Below are 20,225 nucleotides of genomic sequence, written 5' to 3'. Positions count from 1 at the left end.
GTAGTCTTTGATTTTTGTCACTAAGAATCTGCAAATGGTACCAACTCCACTCTCAATGTGGCCGTCTACAAGAGCAGTGAAAATTTGGCCGGCAATTGGACCTTGGGCGATCTCTGTTTAAGTTGCCCGGGGATTTAGTGCATGCATTGGCAGTACATTCGTCTATTTGTAACGACAGCAGGACAGTGGTTGAAGGCAAGCGTACAAGCTTTTTTGGCTGCTTGCAGAATAATGTCACTTATTTTCTGGTGTATCTGATATTTTGAACTTTGTTATTTGGACTTTTATGTGGTCCTCGCTGAGTCCGAGTTATTGGTCTATGACTATACATAGTGCAGGAGGGCACTAAAACTATGTGCACATGTCTGTAATGTGTAGGGTGATTGAACATGTAGTAGTCTGGAGCCTAGAAATTGGGGAGATGGGGCTGGCTGATCAGCAGCGGTTGATGCACAGACCAAGGGCTGAGGCCTAAAGGCAGTGTGCCGTGCATCTGAAAGGTGCCTATGGCATCTTCAGATGTCTCTTCACATGCTCTGATGACATTTGGTGCTGTGGCCATGATGCTGCTGTAGATCTCATCTGGTACTGCTTTTTTTTTTTTTTTTTGCTTTTGCAGTAGGGAACAGGGGCAGGGTCGACGGTACAGGTTTTTCAGGGCACAACCACAGGCTGAGGTGGTTGCTGTTGCATGCTGGGACTGTTCTGGGCTGTTGTGAGCATGAACTAACACTTCTAAACAAAATGAAGGTCATAAGTGCTTTCGTATTACTGTCATGGAGTGCAAACCTGTGTAAGGGTACTTCTTCGAGCATCATCTCAGTGGGTGAAAATGACCGAGGACTGATGGCTCACAGATTGGGTGGCATTAAAATTCCTGTGGTTCTTGCATACTGCGCTTCCTTTGCCCACTAGTGGCTAAAGAAAGTTACACTCTCTTGAAAACGTTTGTTTCCCCTTCCTGAATACCTGCCAACACTTTATTGTTTCAACTGTCTTCGACAAGGTTGATATCATGAGCATATACATACATACATTTATACATGTAAAGTTTGCCTAGTCACTTGACAGGTTAAAGCCTAACTTGCTCAGTTCTGCTCTGCTTTTCACTCAACCAGGTAAATCATAAGTTGCATGTATACGAATGAACAAGAGAAGAAGAGACACCGAAGGGCTTGATTTTGTTATTTGTGACCATACAAAGCCAAGAGAGCATGAGGCCAAGGAAAGCATAGGGCAAATTAGCTGTAGTTGAAATTGAAATGTAGAGAGGGGGGGGCAATGGGGGGGGTGGACAAAAAGATAACTTGTCACTGGTGGGAGCCAAACCCACAACCTCCGCATTACACGTGTGCTGCACTACCAGTTGTGCTACGGTAATAGTTATCAATCCAGCCACTATCTTGGGTATTTATGTTTACTAGATCTAGCCTGCAAATCTGTTTCATGTCAGATTTGAGGCATTCTGCAACAGATAAAGGATGATGATGATGAGCACGAAAGTCTACCGCTTGTTAGCATTCGCGCTCTCATACATGCTGAGCCAGTTCTCGACATCACACCATTCAAGCTGTATAAAGACTCTAGGGTCACGGGGATGGGACAGAGAAGCACTTGTAGCAGGGGAGGGGGGGGTCCACTGTAGGTGAAGTTGCTTTGCCGGGAAGCCATGTTTGAATATGGGACAGAGTGGCAATTCATTGGTGGAGCTCCACCATGGAGACCGGCAGCGTGTCCGTGGTGTTATGTCTAAGGAAAATGTGGGCGAGAAACTATTTATTGCGCAAATAGGTGCAGCACGGAACAAGACAGTGTAGCTTGCACAGGGATTGAGCATTGTCTTTGCTACAGTGATGGGCACCTTCGCTATTAGGTTCTAATGTTCGACGCTAATAGTAATAACTTTATACTTTTAAAATGTATGAAGATTTTTATATCCCGCACTTAAGTGAAACTTTGAACATATGCAACACCTCTTATTGCTTTTTGTATTTTGGTTAAGTGTAGCGCACTGATCATTTGCTAGAATGGCAATCGTGCTGTAGTGCTCTCAGGTTGGTTCTGTTGCAGCTTTGGCCACGTAGCCATGGAAAAGTAGTCTGATCAAAGAGAACTAAACTACTGATGGGAAACATTATTGGAGCTCGTCATCATTGGAGTTTATTTGTTCCACCAATGTCCTCTGCTTTATGCAAACACAGTGGCCGTTTTGTACTGCCTGAAATGCTGATGCACCACATGCCAAAAGGTGCACACGTCATGTGCAACCAGTACCACAATCGCTGCCAGTGTTTTGACCCTCTTTAATGCTTACAGGCTTGTTCTTCCGGCGTGCTTGTCCCAAGGGTCGTGGCTGCAACTTCCTACACGTTTTCCACAACCCATCAGACGAATGCTGGCACGAGAACAGGTGAGCTGTAGTACATGCAAAAAGCCATGTCAGAAAGGTTGGCCAAGTTGACGAGCGCTCGTACGAGCGCCACCTGTGTGCCCGCAGTCCTTTTGGTAAATTAAATTATTTTTGCCGCAATATTGCTGGAGACCAAGCAAAAGGCTGAACAAACAAGTTGAAACAAGTTGGAACGACCTGACCATACACACATCAACATAATAGTGTGTTTAAGGGAAGACAAAATTAGGCTTAGACAGATTTTCTTTAGTAGGACGTTCTTGAGGGCTAGTTGGTCCATAATTGAAGGTTAAAACTGCATGAAAAAAAAGAAAGAGAACAAGCAGAAGGAACACACCACGTGCTTGCAGTATGTTGTGTGTTCCTTCCGCTTGTGCTAGTTTATTTTTTTCTGCAGTTTTATCCTTCCTGCATATATTCTATATTTTGCATGATTCCATTGAATATTATGTTATGCAGTACAGTCGAACCCACTCAGCAATATTCAAGCGCCATGAAAATTTCATTGTTATAACCTCTAATTGTTATAACTGGGTTGCATGAAAAAAAAATCAAAATGGGGGATAGTGTAGTTCTGAGAAAACTATAATGACGGTAAGGCCAGTTCTCCTCCCCACCAGCTTGTTCCATCCGGCTTCTGATTGTGTTGACTTGTTTAACTGTTTAACTCCACTTCCTGTGCACTTTGATCGTGTGTAACAAGCCGTGGCTGTCAGCGTTCAACAACGGCACTGCTATAACAACTGCAAAGAGGGGTCACGGGTGGCAAATGACATACAAGCTCCGCCAAGGCATCGCTTTGGTGGCCCCAAAAGGTGTCTTTTAAAAATTGTGGGAAGGTTGCCGTGGCAGCATCTCAGCTTAAGAAATTCAGAAGAAATGCTGGAGCAAGATCGCCACAAGCATCTCACCATGTACCTCCCACTGGCTTGCATGACAAAACTGCATGTCCGTCAGCCTTGCTTGTTTTACACGAAGCTTGCCGACATCCTTCTCCAAGGCATCCAGGTGTACCACGTAGTGAAGCGGAAGGTCCCTCACGAAAACAAGCCCACGAGGGACTGAATCATCTACAGGACCTCCCGCGGGGACAGTGTTGAGGCAGCCTGCCCTACCGCATCAGCGCCGCCGTCGTGGACGGCACTGTCGCTATCTGATGCAAGCACGTTCGTAATGTTCACCTCATCGATTAGAAGCGCTTTGTTTCCAAATCTATAGCAGTACGCTTTCTTTTCACCAGCAACGTCGTGCATTGCCGATGATCAGTGGGTGGGTCAGCCATCTTCCGTTTTGGAAGTCAAACGAGGCTGTGGAACGTCCCCAGGGACGACTTCGAGGCAACGAACAAGGACAAGCACAAGTGACTCAGTCCGTCAGCAGAATTGCGCAGAATGAGGGCCGTGGAAGGAGGAGCCCAACGTGAGGGCCCAGCCTTGGCCCCTCAGGCAATCTGGAAGCCGCATCAGCAGTGTTCGCAGTTGGCACAGTCCATTCGCGTTTCGGAAGGTTGCGCAGTGTGGAGTTATGGGCACAGCCCATTTGTGTTTGGAGGGGCAAAAGGAGGGAGGCACGCGAGGTTGGTGTGCATCTCTCATGGAGAGAAGCGCGCAGCTGCAGTTGGGGTAGCAGGTGATCGTGCAGCGGCTCGCATTTCACTTTTTCTTTTTTTCTTTTCAAGGATTTTGCATTCCATTACCTTTTGGCACGGACACCCAGCAGCCAGACTTCATCGTTATAACCGATAACGCGGCATGGGGACATTGTAGTAAGTGGATTATTTCCCTATAAAAAACTTACAAAACATGATGGTGCAGCAGCTTTTCATTGTTATAACCAATATATTGTTAAAATCGGTATTGTTATACGTGGGTTCGACTGTATTTGCTTTGGATTGAATTTCTTTTGGAATTTTCTAATTATACAGAATGAACAAATGTAAACTCGAAAATAAGCACAATTGACCGTTTCAGTTTCCATGAGCAAGTCAAACTGCCATTGACATAGCCCATAGCCAAGACAAACCAAAGACGAAGTTCACCAATTTTTCAGATTATCAAAATTTTAGGTGCTGTACGGTGGCTCACCCGATTTTTTTAATACATAAGGAAGCCAAGAAACACTGACACCAAGGACAACGTAGGGGAAATTACTTGTGCTTAATAAATGAAATAAAGAAACGATAAATTGATGGTAATGAAAGTGGATGAAAAAACAACTTGCCGACTGGTTGTCGGAACGATCCCACAACCAATGCGAAGTTTGCGGTATCGTTCCCCACCTGCGGCAAGTTGTTTTTTCACCCACTTCCATTTCCATTAATTTATCGTTTCTTTACTTCATTTATTAAGCACAAGTAATTTCCCCTATGTTGTCCTTGGTGTCTGTGTTTGTTGGCTTCTTATGATATGACTAATAAAAATCGTGCCCTTCGGTTAACCCCCCTTTTTCTCATTCAATTTTTTTTATGTCATTTGCGTTCACAATGTCACTATTCAGGTTGTCTTCCTCATGCTCCCCATTCTCACTTTCATTGGCAAGGTGGCTTTTTGGCCACTTCACTTGCCAGCACTCGACGAAGCAGCGTTCACCATGATGAAAATTCACTGCTTGGCTGCGTGGTGGCGAGTGGAAACTGTCACAAGAAGTTCACCTCTCATTGACTGGCTTATCAGTGAACGGGACTGAGATTACATGCGCCTGCGGTAGACTCGACGTCATAGAAGCAGCATTCATGTCCATGGGCAACCACCGAAAACCTACAGTGAACATGTCCATTAAGTTTGTCCGTGCGATTTCTGGCGGAATGGGTTGAGCCTGCTTGTAGGTAGAAAGCACAAACCAGAATTTGTGCAACACTGCCTAAACTGCCAGCATTACGTAGTCAAGGTCGCATGCGAAATTTGTACATTGCTCAGTGTAGATGACATGTGACACATATTGGGCCACGTGACAGACATTCAGGCACTTATTAACAGCACATTTCAAGAGCTGAGCTATTTTGCCGTGTTTTTGAATGTGTATGCGTGTTTTGTTTTGTTTCCAAGTTGTTCTTGAGCCGCTGTGTCTATCTTAGTGTTGATGCTTCTAATGATGTTAATGTTGAACATGAATCCTGAACTTTGTGTTGCTTTTTTGTTGTTACCGACCATTGTATATGTAACGACTGCTCCCCCCCCTTATGTAATGCCCTAAGCCAAGGGCCTTTAAGGGTAAATAAATGATGATAAATGATGAATACCCCCGTGGCCTGGACCATATTAAAATTCAAGTATACTGAACCACAACACAGAGCAGATGTCAATAAGTAATTCCTACTGCTGGGCACACTGCTGGCATTGTAAAGAATTGGAGTTGCGTTTTTCCATGAAGATATCCGAATAACAGCACTGGAAGTAAGGTATTTCCCGAGGTGAAACTGTTCCCATCTATGCAAGTAATAAGGCTTCTCACCTTCTTTTTTTCCATTTTGTCAACTTTTTACTTTCTTTTTTTCAAGGTTATAATGCAAAGACCACAACTATTCGCTTCAAACCAGAAAATTATTTTTTACACCAACTTAAGTAGGATGAATGCTGTGGCATTTTCCTTCATCACAGTATGCAGTATACAAGAGTGCTACTATTGCACTATTTGATTTGAAATTATTTAGACAAATTACTGTTTCATTTTTAGAAAACTTTTCTCCGCATAGAACAAACAGGGACGAAGAAAAGGAGCAACACAAGGACGAGTGCTTTCTAACAACTGGTTTTATTTTCGGAAAACCACCTGCTTAAATACCCGGAGATCTGCGCAATCCAGTCAACACACATATAAGACGATAGCACATATAACAACACTTGGAATAAAATGCCTCGGATCAGCGCTACCCGGTTAACATAAAAACAGCAAAGCACATAAAACAAGCACTTAAGGTGAAAATGTGTTAAAGATATGATGACAGGAGCCAATTCTCTTTATCTAACAATGAAATGGAAGGATGACTGATGCATTTTTTCTTTTGTTTTTCAATCCAGTGCGCTTCCACAATTTCTCTCGCGGTTCGATTCTTGTGCTTATACAAAATTACGGTGCTGCTAAGACACGGTGAGCAATTGTGTTCTTGGCAATGCATCGCCAAATGCATATTAGGGTGACCTTTTAGACTAGGCAAGTGTACCCTTAGTCTGGTGTAAATGCACCTCGCAGTCTGCCCTATGTACACTTCGCCACAAGTCATAGGAATCTGATACACAATGTTCTTCGTGCAGTCGACAAATTGGTCCTTGCGCGGATGTTTAATACTACATTCTTTCTTTGCATCATCCTTACTTTTGAACTTACTTTTTACCCTAGAACACACACTACCTATTTTGTTACTAGCCGAAAATACCACTTTTACTTCGTAACTACCAGCCACCTTTCTGAAGTCTGTGTGAAAAGCCATGCACATATGGAATCACTGAAACCTTGGAAGCTATATCCTTCTGCCTTTGAGCCTTTGTGCATAGTTCTTTATCCTGTTTAAGTTATTTCATTAGTCTATCGCATGACGCCAGCATCACAGCGAGCGGGTACCCAGCCTTTCTCAACCGATCAACTTGCTCAAGAAATGCAAAGTTTACAGTGTGGTAACATGACTTCAACAATGCTGACCGGAAACATGAAATGACTATACCATTCTTCACAAGCCTGGAATGGTTTGAGGCATAGTTCATTAGCGGTTTTCCAGCTCGGGGCGAGAATGACCAACACGCATGTTCCGGTAGAAATTCCAACTTGACATTAAGAAACTGCAGCTTATTATCTACCGGTACTTCCGAAGTAAATGTCAAGCCCTTGCCGAGAGAATCAAAGGCTTCTACTACTCTATTCCTGAAAGCACCCTTGTCTACATGACAGCCTAATATCAAGTAGTCATCGACATATCTGTATACCTTACATACTACACCTTCTAAATCTTTTGCCAGTTCTCTGTCTATGCTTCCCAAAAAATGCTATTAAGGATGGGAGCTACCTTTGACCCGATACACACACCCCTTGCCTGTATATAGGTACGTTTCACCACAGTATCCTACACTCGCATCCATTAAATAAAACTGTAGAAGTTCAAGAAAGGATTCAATAGCCATCCCGCACGCGTTGCGGAATGACACCTCGTCATTCTCGTTTGTTATGCAATCTTTAACACTGCACATTGGGGGCCCATGTGGTAAGGAATAGTAGAGATCTTGAACATCTATGCTGAATCTCCAGCTGCTACTTGTACTATCTGATGCCAGAAAATTCGCAAGGCCTTCAACGTTTTTCAATAAGTACGGATCCTGTACATCTAAGGAATTCAACATTTCAGGCAGGAACCCTGCTACCAGACCCTGCCAACACCCTTGTTCGGACACAATTGGCCTAAACGGAATTCCTTGCTTGTGTGTTCTCGCAGTAAAACATATATCCAATATCATTGCTTTTGAGTTCTTTACGTGTGATGCGAGCTCTTCTTGGTTATGTTTTTTTAATAGCCCCACCACCTTCTTTTTTGCGTTTTCTACATTCACATCACATTTCCTAAAGCACTTGTTCACCGCTAGGAAAGCCTTTTCCAAATAACAATCATTTGGTACAACAACCAGAAAGCCTTCCTTGTCTGCTTTAACCACACGCAGATTGTTCTCTACCAAATACTTAGCAGTCCTATCAACATTAAGTCTGGATCTATCGCTTACCGAAGCCTTGGCCACCACGTCCACTCATTCCACCACACATTGTTCTTTTTCTTTCTCTGGTACACTCCTGGCAATGTCCCTTGTAAGTGCTAACCTGTTGATGATCCTTGGCTTCTTGCAGAACTTTGGCCCCAACTTGAGTACCTCTTAATGCTGTTTTTCCACCCTTGCGCCCCCTAGTATTAGAAGCCGTCCCTCTGGCATTTCCCTTTTCTTCTTCTTCGGTAATCTCCGACGCACATCATTCCTCATAGCCTCAGTCATAATATTTGCCTGTCTGCACCCGTCATGAAAAGCCTTCACATTGAAAAGACCATCGGAAGCAGATGAACGGGCCACCTTTAGACATTCTTTGAAAGGTCTAACCTGTCTCTGGCTCTCTGATCTCAACATCTTTATTATTCTTCTCCCGTGTCCTGCAGACGGGGGCAACCATCCGGTCACTAGCAACACCTCATTAGAGCATTTTCCAAGTTCCAGGAACCAGCTTAGCACCCGTGCTCGGAATTCACAGGCCGCGATAATAGGCACCAAAACTGCTGGGTTGTTTAAGCCATAGTTGGGACAAGTAGAAAGAGGGCCGGTAGAACTAGAAATGAACTGAAGCATAACTGCGAGTCGGCCTAATTAGAACAGATTCATTTTTAGAAAAACTTCTTGTGCGCAAAACAAACAGGGACAAAGAAAAGAAGCAACACAAGGACGAGCGCTTTCTAACAACTGGTTTTATTTTCGAAGACCCACCTGCTTAAATACCCACAGATCTGCACGATCCAGTAAACAGAGCACGCCAATAGTACATGTAACAGCACTTGTGATAAAATACGCATTTGGCAATGCATTGTCAAGAACATGCTTGCTCACCTTGTCTTCGAAGCACTGACATATTGTTTAGGCATACGAATCAAACCACGAGAGAAATTGTGGAAGCTCACTGAATTCCAAAACTAAAGGAAAAATGCATCAGTCATCTTTCTGTTTCATTGTTAGATAAAGGGAATTCACTCTTGCCATCATAACTTTAACGCATTTTCATCTTAAATGCTTGTTTTATGCGCTTTGCTGTTTTTATGTTGACCGGGTAGCGCTGATCCGAGGCATTTTATCACAAGTGTTCTTATTTGAGCTATTGGCGTGTTCTGTTGACTGGATCACACAGATCTGTGGGTATTTAAGCAGGTGGTTTTTCAAAAATAAAGCCAGTTGTTAGAAAGTGCTCGTCCTTGTGTTGCTCCTTTTCTTTGTTCCTGTTTGTTTTGCGCACAAATGTTTTTGTAAATATGAATCTGTTCCATCTAGGCCAACCCGCAGTTATGCTTCAATTACTGTTTGCTTCAAGTTCGATTCTAACCTGACGTATACTCTTTGCTCATACCTAAAATTATGATAATTAACACAAATCCATCTTATAGCGTACAGAAACTGAAGAATATGATCAAAATGAGAGTTTCCCTCCACTCATGTTTTTTTACAGCTGGGGCTACCACATTGCAATCTTGCATGACATAGAACTATGTATTGGAAATTGGCACACTGTGGTTGTTAAGTATTTCGCTAGAATAGCAGCTTGGGCTTGTTGGTTTTCCATCCTGCTAGTAACAGCGCAAAATGTAGACAAGAGACGAGACAAGAAGACACCACAAGCGCTGTACTAGAAATGTATTTCACTAGAATAGAAGCTTGGGCTTGTTGGTTTTCCATCCTGTTAGTAACAGTGCAAAATGTGGTGTCTTCTTGTCTCGTCTCTTGTCTACATTTTGCGCTGTTACTAGCAGTGTGGTTGTTAAGCCTGCTCAGATTGTGGATGGTGTGACTGTTGCCTTCAAAGCCGGCGAAGAAGAGGGCTCAGGTGCAGCCAGTGCGAGAGTGGAACACACTAGCATGCTTGACTCGAGCAGTCCTGGTGTCGGCCACTTCTGAGATCCTGCGGCACCATGGCTCGCCTGCCTAAATACCGTAAAAACCGGAATATAAGTCGAACTTTTTTTCAAAAGACCATTGCGAAAAGTCGACCCTCGTCTTATATACCAGACATTGGCTGAAAAACTACGGAAGTCTTGCAACAATGAGCGGATGAAGTAAAGAGCCGCCTTCGCCATCGCCATCAGCAGTAGCGCACCGTGGCCATAGAATAAAGACCAACTTTAGAGAAGGGAAACTGTACCTTCGGCAGTGGTTCGAAAATAAGCAGCGGCAGCGCATGGAACTTAACGGGGCAGATGCCAGATGGCTATGCTCAACCAGGAAGCGGAAGTGGTTTTTTTTTTTTTTTGCAAAACCCAATATGGCCACTTTCCGCCGGTCGCGTGCGCTGGTACGCGCCGTGCTTGCCCTGCTGCCTATGCGGCAGGCCTCATTGCCTAGGCTGCCACGTAGCTGGTGCGTTCTAATTGCCAGGAGACCAAAGAGCCTCTACTGACGCCTATACAAACAGACTACAAGTGAGTGAACAGGACGTGCAACTTCATTCGCAGAAGAATAGCAGTGCACCTTCTCGTACAAGAGCAGAAATAAAATGTGCATCTTGAGATACGCTGAGAAGCTCACTTAAGTCGTCGCACATGGCGGTCTGGTAACTAGCGACAATCAGCAGTGCAAGCAAATTGGACACTGCCCCACCTGTTTGCATCGACAGTCGCCGTAACTTGCATTGCGAAGCAGCCAGTTGATGCAGGACTCTGCTGCCGCAGCCAGCAAAGCGACATGGACTACCTGGCATTTTAGCGTTATCTCCTTTTCAACCTGCACATTTCTTTTTGTTCTTTCGCGTGCCGCTAATGTGTAACTCGCACTTGGTGCCTCACATTCTCAATGGGCACGTTCGGTTTTGTGGGCATCACCATTTTGCAGCCACTTTTGCAGAGGCCTTTCCACCCATGTGGCTATCAACTACGTACACTTGGGATCATGTAATCACGTATGCTGGTGTCCATTCATGCCACATCACATCTGATGAAGGCCCACAAGCATAATTTGCCCACTGATGCAGCACAAAAGGTCAAACGGGGAGCACCAATTACGGTATGTGTAAATTGGGAGTCATTGCCGCTGTGTGGACTGCAGGAGCAGATGGTTACCTCACGAGACTGTTGCCCAATGCAGCTAACCAGATTGTCACATCCAAGAAACATAACATGGCAACCATGATCAAATGAGACTCGCATTCAATCATCGTATAAGGTTCAGACAATACACCGTACATTGGCTAAGATCCACATGACAACAGTGAGCATTCACGCATTATAGGTCGCTTAGAGAACATTCAGCTATCCGACTTCAGGCACAGTGCTTGCCTTCGTCACACATGGCAGTCTAGTAACGAGTGACTACCAGCAGCGCAAGCAGATTGGACAGTGTCCCACCTGTTTGCATCGACAGTCGCTGTAAGTTGCATTGCAAATCAATTGGGTGATGCACGCATCTGCTGCCATAGCCAACACAGCGACATGAGCTACCTGGCATTTTAGCGTTACCACCTTTCAAACCTGCACATTTCTTTTTGTTCTTTCAGGGGCCTTTAATGGGTTGCTCACACTTGGTGCACCACGTGCTTTCAATATGGACATGGTCTTCTGTTTTGTGAGAATCGCCATTTTGCAGGCCTTTCCACCCATGTGGATATCAACCTCATACACTCCGGACCATGTAATCATGTATGATAGTCTCCGTTGATGCCAAATCATGGCCGAGGAAAGCCACAAGCAGAATTTGCACACTGCAGCAGCATGGAAAGGACGGAATGGGGAGCACCAATCACGGTGTGTGTAAATTTGGAGTCTATGTCGCTGCACTGACTGCAGGAGCAGGTGCTTACCTCGAGAGACTGTTTCCCAATGGAACTGACCAGGCTCCCACATATGAGAAATGTAACATGGTGACAAGTACCAAGTCAGACAGCAGTGAAACCAGATTGTGCAATCAATCACTTACATGTATATGTAGCTTGCACAAAAACACAGGCTGTCGAGCAAGAATAGCAATTCTGAACGAGACTAGGAATTAAATATAGGAATGAGAAAGCTTGCATCCAAGAAAGAAGCCACTCTACATTGCAAGCACTGAGAGCCAAAAGCATTAAGAAAAGTTTAATGCTACATAGCACACAGTGCAAATGTTAATGCAAGACACACGCCAATGCCGCATCAGCTATTTCAGGAGAGGAATTGCACATGGTAACACACGCTAGAAAATACTGCTACACATATGTTATGCTATTAGACAGTGACTGGTATTAAGTATGAGCAAAGAATTGGTTGACCTTTAATGTTTGGATGAGGAAGAGGAATGATCTTTAACAAGAATGTGGAATGAAAAAGCTTGCATTCATTGGGAAAAAAATTATACTTGGCACAAATGGTATTTGACAAGGCCAGGAAGCTCATTAAAGAAGGGCAAGCTGATGGAAATCTTTTGGCCAGCGTCGTCTGTGCTTGTTCAGAGGTTGCAGGTACATCTGAAGACACATCATTTTTGTTGTTGAGGTACCTGGATGACTCGGCCAATATCTGGGCTAGCGGAATGATGGCAGAAGCTCTTTTCACTCTTGACACAGTCGTCTGTAGACTTGATATCTCATCCAAATACTTCTAGAAGGACTTCTTTGTTCGTGGTGTAAAGCCTTGCGAATTCGGCTTCAGCCCCTTCCTGTTGGTGTAGATGGGGGCTCCCAGGATGACCAAGATGTACTTGGCACAGACTCTGTTGGGGCAGAACTGTGACACATGAGATACAGCAGAGATTATCCAAAGTCATGTAGTGTTTTCTCTTATGTTCGAACCAATTATACCGAACAGTAAATACAAACAAACATTCATATGATCTGCTACAAACAAATTACATGTATCTAAAGACTAACAAGCCAATGCAGCATATATCAAGCATATTTATCTCTGAACCAGGTGTTGTTTACCTTGTGGTAGCAGCCAAAGTCTACACAATGACCTTGTTGTAGCAGGAAGCAGCTTATCTTTAGTGCACGGAGTTTGTTGCTTTATGCTGGTGCCGTCCTCATTACTGCATGTCTGGAACAGAAATTGAATGAGCACAATTTTGCAATATGAAATGCGAAAAGGTGTGACATACACATTGTAATGGTTTGTGACTACAGAGCACATGCAAATGTACACTGTTTGTTCTAGGGTGCTTAGCAGCATGGTAAATAAATATTGCTACTCACCATAAAATTGATGTCTGCCTAACTACAATGCATTTCAACAGCTTAAGTGTTATTAAGATCACAAATGAGAACATTTGTGCGCTCATTTATGCACTAAAAGAGATCACACTGCTGGTTTCACAAGCAAATGCATGAAAGACATGAAGCTGTTAGAAATGATGCATTCTTTTTCTGCATGAACGTGATGCACCGCTTCACTACCACAAAAATAAATGTTCTCAGGTAAACCTAACCGCACAGCAAGAACATTTGGAACCAACAGGTACGAAATATGGGTGAATTATCATGCATGAAACTGTTTAATACATTAAATTCATTACTTTAGCCTCAGTTTATTAAAGGGTTATTTGGTTCTGTGGATGAAAGAACTTGCAAGCGGACTCGAAAAAAAAAATACATTGATAAGGCTACTCTGTCACCCATGGCTAGAACGAGATAAAAAAAGTGACGCACATTCCCATATCGCTTTCTCTTTCGTGAATTCGCAACAAAAAGTTTATTTCGCAAGCAGCAGCGGAGGGTCCTGACTGCCCATATGTAATGCAGCATCTAGTCCGTTAACTTGTCTCCACCTGTAAGTTAACGAGTACAATGTTACATAAGGATTCAGAAGCGATATTAAACAGCTCACCGGTACTGCTGTCCTCAGTCGCAGAATACGGTTCCCGTTTCGATGCAGATGCATGGCTCATGACCGAAACGTAGCTTTCGGGCTTACACGTCCGCTTGCAAACACGTCCCTTCACCACAAGTTAAATAATGGGAGTCATCGAAGCGCGATAAACTAGTTTTAGCAACAAAGAAGCAACCAGTCTAAGTGTACGAATGAATGAATCCGTGCCGCGATGCACTCGAAAATACCGGTAAAAATTTTAAATCCAGGCCAGAGGTCACGTGGAAGATCGATGATGCTGAATGCTATTTGCGTTTATGATGACAAAAAAAAAACAGTAAACTTACTTATGAAAGGTGCAGTATCTAATTAGTATAGATAATTCTATGGCCTATTTTATGTAATAAACATGCCTCGGTACTCGGTAATTGTAAGAGAAAGTTTGTGAAAAAAAATTGCACTTATTACGGTGCCCCTTGCGGGAGATATTGAAACTAACCAGAGCATCCCTTGAGTGCTTCTATTACGCTTGTTTCATTAGCAGTGGTGCGCGGTCGATTTTTTCGCCCTCTGCTGCCATTTCTTGAACTTGAGAGTGTGCGGGGCCTGGCGTGGCAACATTGTGGCACCGCGAATCTGCATTTACATTGTTACAAAGTTATATTGGTTAAAGGCTGTTTTTTCACATATTGTTTCAAAATGAGCGGAAGCCGACGGCAATTCACCGTCGCCTTCAAAAAAAAGGCGATTGAGTGCACGGTAGCCCACGGCAGTCTCGCGGCACAGCATGAATTTAGAGTATCCGAAAAGAGTATTCGGCACTGGTGGAGGCAGAAGCAGTAAACCAACAGAAAACATCATTCCGTAGGCGGACCGCAGAACTGGAAAACAAGGTTGCAGAGTTCGTCTGAGAGCTGCGTGTAAGATCGCTGCCTGTGACTGCCGAATGCATACGTTTGAAAGCGGTAGAGATCGCGCACGCCTCTGGACTGGGCAGTGAGAAGCACTCGTCATGCGACTCTAGTTCGGACGACTCTGATCAAAGGCATTGCTCTGATTCGGAGTAGCGCTTGCACACAACAGGCCCTTCTGTGTACTGTACACCCGGCCAATTTTTAACAGTATCGCGCGACCATCAATCCGCGTGTTTGTCAGCACCTTATAATCACGGCACAGAGCGGCGAAATAGCGAAAGTAAGCGCATGTGTACACATGCGCATATCTTGTTCGTTTCGCCGCTCAGCGCCGTTAATAAGGTGCTGACAAACTCACGGGTCGATGGTCGCGCGATGCTGTTAAAAATTGGCCGAGTGCACATGCAAGCAGCATTTAAATAAATACTGTCACTATTGTGCATGAGTCGCATTTGTTTGAAGGTAAGGGTGTCTTTCCGTACTTTTGCCATTGAAAAAGATTTTTTTTTTTTCATTTTTAGAATTTGTTAGTTGGGGGGGGAATCGACCTATATTCCGGTCCAACCTATAGTCCGGTTTTTACGTTAAACCGTGGCTACGGCAGCTACCTCTTTGCATCGCCTCCCACAAATTGGGGACACCGGACGACCAAGCCCAGCATGCCAATGTCAGCATACCAACTCTATCAAGGCGAGTGACGTGGCCTCACGCGGTCTGGCAGACGTCCCGCGGTTGTAGCATGTCCAGGAATTCTACATAGATATGCTGGACATCTGGTTCGTCCAGATGGACAGCCACTTCCTTCTCAACAAGGTTCCAGGCTCTGGTTGCCACCCCCTGGCCCTGACTTCTATGACGACTTGCGGGCAGGCATCCTTGCTTACTACGTCACCTGAACTGCTCAGTCTTCTCCAACTGGTGTTCCGTCACAACAGCTCTCGTCATCTGAACTTCCATCACATTATTCTGCATCTTGTCGTCCCACATCGCCTGCATCCACTCTTGCTGATCGTCGGCATGCGCTGGCCCCAGCATCAAACCTCTACTCGGTTCATGAACCTCCTCCCTACCTCAAAGGCAGTTGCGTGATGACTATTTCCAAGGAATTTACTGAGCCAAACACGAGTGCTTTCATTTGCTCTACGGCTTATCGCTCTTTTTCCTTGGACGTTTCCGCAAGCTGTACGTTCCATTCGAGGGCACCTCACTTATCACCGATTCAGGGGCTTTCCCACTGCCTCCACAAGACGTAAATTTCACTCTCACAGGCATGGTGATGACACAAACAATCACCGCAACCCTAATGCTATCGGCAGTCGATATTTAACCGCAAGTAGTGGCAGGCGAGCCTTCCAATGTTCTGTGCTCACAGCTTCCGCAGATGCATGGCCTACGAAAGTTTTACAGGAGCAGCTCTGCCATCACTTCTATGTCTACATCGAGAGTGGCCAAGACTTGCGCTACCTTGAAGCAAGTCCCGAGCTGCCAGGCAGTCTACTTTTTTTTGGAGCTCCGAGTTCTGCAGGCCCAGGTATCTACGAGAACCTGTGGCAGGTTGCGATTTCGCACTACGTCATCACTGTGGCTGTGCTGCGCTCACAACCTACGCTGCCAGTGCTGCCTGGTACATCTGTCCCAGATTGCATAAACCCGACACTACCATCGACGACACCATCTGCTACCTTTACCTGGCCTCCTTTACCTGAAGTTTACCATTAGAAGGGGGGCCATTAGGAGTGGGGACCTGTAGCTTCGTGACTATTGCCTCCAAAGCCGGCAAAGAAGAGGGCTCGCATGCAGGTGGCGCGAGAATAGAACACGCTCAACCCGAGGGGCCACGGGTCCGGCCGCTCCCAAGATCCTGCTGCACCATGACTGGCTGGCCCCTATAGACCTTGGCTACAGCAGCTACATCTTTGCACCGCCTCCCACAGTGATGCCAGCTCTGTAGTTGCAACAGCTCCCACTAGACGTAAGTTGGCAAGCGATGTGCACAGCACGTCAATGGTTTGTAATTGTGGTTTGTAATCGCTGTTGTAATCGTGACAGGTTTCGGTTCTATGATTACAACAGCTTCTGCGTGGTTATCATGATTATTAAATGATCATATGATTATTAAATGATCATTAAAATTGCTCTCAAAAGTTAATGTCATAGTTTTTCATAGTTCTTGCATTATTGTGCAAGACAGCACATAAAATTTTTAACCAACGATCATGGTGCTGCTAATTGATGTCACGTCTTTTGCACAGAAGTGCGCAAAATTACTGCATTGTGATGCTATCGGTGCTGCCCAACAAGCTTTCTTGGGCATATTGCACGGCCCCTCTAATGCGTTCCACTTAACCCTTTGATAGACAGCGGGACACATCGGTTCCATTTTTAAAGGCAACTTCACTGCCTATAGTAGGCACTTCCTTACACAACTTTGATTGATCTTTTTTTGTGTGGCTGTGTTTCTTGGGAGACCTTGTTGGAACATTCTAGAGCGCAGCTCTTTGACGGCTGTTCCTGCGTTTCGCATCGCCGTCGAGCCTCGCCGTCGTCCCTCGGTGTAACCAGCTCCGTAGCCGGGGCCAGCTCGCTGCTCTAGCTGCGCACACTCCTGGTGCCATCTCTCACGCATGGCACAAGCCTTGTTCTCTTTGCTCCTCCTCCAATGCCAACCCGGTACGGCACCAATCAGAGCACCGACTTGGTGGTGGCTGATTTCAATGATGTGCTGCTGCCCAAGCCAAAACGCATAGCTGCCGTTTGCCACTGCATGTACCCCTTCCCCACCCTCTCCTCCATGGCGGTGACGATGCGCTTTCGCACGGTGTTATACGGTTGCCGAAGTGCTGGTTCGGTATCAGCAGATCATGGTGCGTGCTTCCCAAGCTGAAATACAGAGCCACCTTCAGTTGACTCGCTAGCAGCGTCAGTGGCGTCAGTCAGTCGCTGCCATCTCTTCGCTGTGCAATGTTCCTATGCGCCTGCATGCTGCTTCCCGTGGCCTCCCGATAAGTGAGGCAGTTGCACCAAGCTATGCTCCGTTTGCGGCGGATGGTGCGAAATGTTCTGCAGGAGATGAATTGTCCGAGGCTCACAGACGGTATAGCCGAAACAGCTGAAGAGTTGCACTCAGTTTGGCAGCTGTTTGGCAGCGGTGCGCAAATGGAAAGCACATAGCTAATTTCCTCTGCTCTTTGCAGCATCAAATGTCTACATTTCGTCACACGTGCCTGAGCACCATCGGATTACGTTGCGCAATCACTCCTGCCTGGACACAGCGGATTTTCTGCGGTACCTGGGCCGCAATCGGCGTCCAATCAGCGCCCAACAGCTGTTTTCCATGAGCGTAAAAACAGCGACACTCCTGGATCTGCAACGGTTTGGCAGCGGTGCACAAACAGAAAGCACGGCGCTAATTCCTTCTGCTCTTTGCAAGTGAGCGATTTGAACCGCCTTTTATTCAGTGCATAATTTGTTGCGCACTGCTGCCAAGTTTGAACATTTGCGTATTTGCTTTTCTGCTGTTCTTGTGCCATGTTGAATGAAAAGGAAATCATGAAGGCTTTAGAAGATTTCAAACGTGAGATGAGGGCTGAGCTGCGTTCCATCAAGGATAGTCTGAAATTATGTAGCGACATTTGTGATGAGATGAAAGTTATCAGCTCTGATATCAAGGCGCTAAGAAAGGAGATTAGTGATCTTGTAAGCTGTAATGAAAATCTTCGATCTGAAAACAAACGCTTGGCTCAAAAAATGGAAGAACTTGAACAATACAGCTGCCTAAACAACTTAGAAATCAAAGGTGTGAAGTCAGATATTGAACCCAGAGAAGTAATTGAAAAACTTGGCGAGGCCATCAATGAACAAGTTTCTATCGCAGACTTAGACACGTGTCACAGAATTCCTACATGTAATAAAGGCGAAACCAACATTTTTGTCCGCTTTGTCCGCTGAGATAAACGCCATGCATTTCTTTCTAAGGCTAGAAAGCACGCGCTATCTATCAAGGACCTTGGTCTCACTGATAACGGGCGCATCTATGTCAACGAACACTTGACTTACGGCAACAAACAACTGCTGGGAGCAACCATTGCCTGTAAGAAAGAAGTAGGTTGGAAATTTGTTTGGACGAATGGAGGCAAAATTTTTGCACGCAGGGATTAAGCATCTGGCACAATAAAAATTTGTGCACGATCTAACTTGAGTAAAATGACCGAGTAGGCATACACATCTTTTTCAGCTGGTGACTAGCCAGTCGTTGTCATGGATTGCCCGCCCCAGTGTATTCATTGTGATGCTTCTTGCTTTAACAATAAGTTTACTCCTCTCACAAAAATGTTCTCTGCTATGCATATTTATGTCCGCAGTATGAAGAACAAACGCGACAGTCTAGATATGTTTCTTGGGTCAATAAACCGACCATTTGATGGGCTTTTGTTTACCGAAACATGGCTTACAACACATGATGATCATCTTCCATTAAAAAATTACCAGTATCATGGCCTCCTTCGTTCGAATATGAGAGGTGGTGGTCTTGCCGTGTATGTAAAGAGTTGTTATCCACAGTGTGTGTTAGATGAAATTTCTGTAACAAATTCCAATGTTGAGTGTTTAGTCATATCACTGTCCAGTGTCATTATAGCTGTCGTATACAGACCTCTCGCAGGGAACAAACTACCTTTTCTCAAGTTTCTCGAAAGCTTACTCTTGAACCTCACCAATTCCCGGTTGCCTTTTGTAATAATGGGTGATATTAACATTAACCTCATGCACGATGATCACAGTACGCGCAAATTCAATAGCCTTATAGCATCTTATGGTTGTTTAAATACTATAAACCTGCCTACTAGAGTTAGCGTTGCTACAGCTTCCCTGCTGGATGTTTGTGTCACAAATATGGTGTCTCCAGAAACGGAGTCTGACCTTTTATCTTCTGAAATCAGTGACCACATCCTGATTTTTTTGTTTTCTTCCTGTGAAGCGCATTAAGTCAGTATCCAAAGATGCCTCGAGGGTAACTAGGGTCATATCCGATATAAATCTCGCCAAATTTATGACTCTTATTCAGAATATGTGTTGGGAGAACGTATACAGCATATCTGAAGTCAACGTGGCGTATGCTGCTTTTCTTGCCAAGTTCATGGAATGTTATAATGCTGCGTTTCCTGCAATCGAGGTAAAACACAACTTCCAAGAGTTAGAGAGCTCAAAAAATTTAGGAATAAACTAAATAAACATCTCAAGTCTGCAAAAGCAGCTTACTATACAAAACGGTTCTCCAGAATTTATAATGACCACAAGAAAGTTTGGAGTGAGATAAATGAACTATTAAACACACACAACTGCAGGGACCACTCAGAAATCGCTGCATCCAATTCCCAAGCTAGCAGAACTCAATTTGCTAACACCATAAACC

General features: G+C 44.7%; 1 protein-coding gene across 2 annotated transcripts in view; it reads left to right on the top strand.

Moving 5' to 3' along the window:
- The window catches only part of LOC142573308 (U2 small nuclear ribonucleoprotein auxiliary factor 35 kDa subunit-related protein 2-like), a 234,685-nt gene that overhangs the window by 186,429 nt on the left and 28,031 nt on the right, over window positions 1-20,225 (top strand). The window contains exons 9-10 of one of the 2 annotated variants that reach the window (XM_075682984.1): window positions 2,317-2,410; window positions 4,089-4,170. In XM_075682984.1, coding sequence (XP_075539099.1) covers window positions 2,317-2,410; window positions 4,089-4,155 — 161 coding nt within the window. In that variant the 3' untranslated portion in view covers window positions 4,156-4,170. Of the gene's footprint in view, window positions 1-2,316; window positions 2,411-4,088; window positions 4,171-20,225 lie in introns of those variants that run through there. The other variant, XM_075682983.1, reaches the window with a different exon arrangement.

The sequence above is a fragment of the Dermacentor variabilis genome, chromosome 2, assembly GCF_050947875.1.
Source record: "Dermacentor variabilis isolate Ectoservices chromosome 2, ASM5094787v1, whole genome shotgun sequence".
NCBI lineage: Eukaryota > Metazoa > Arthropoda > Arachnida > Ixodida > Ixodidae > Dermacentor > Dermacentor variabilis.
This window is presented reverse-complemented; position numbering and strand designations above follow the sequence as displayed.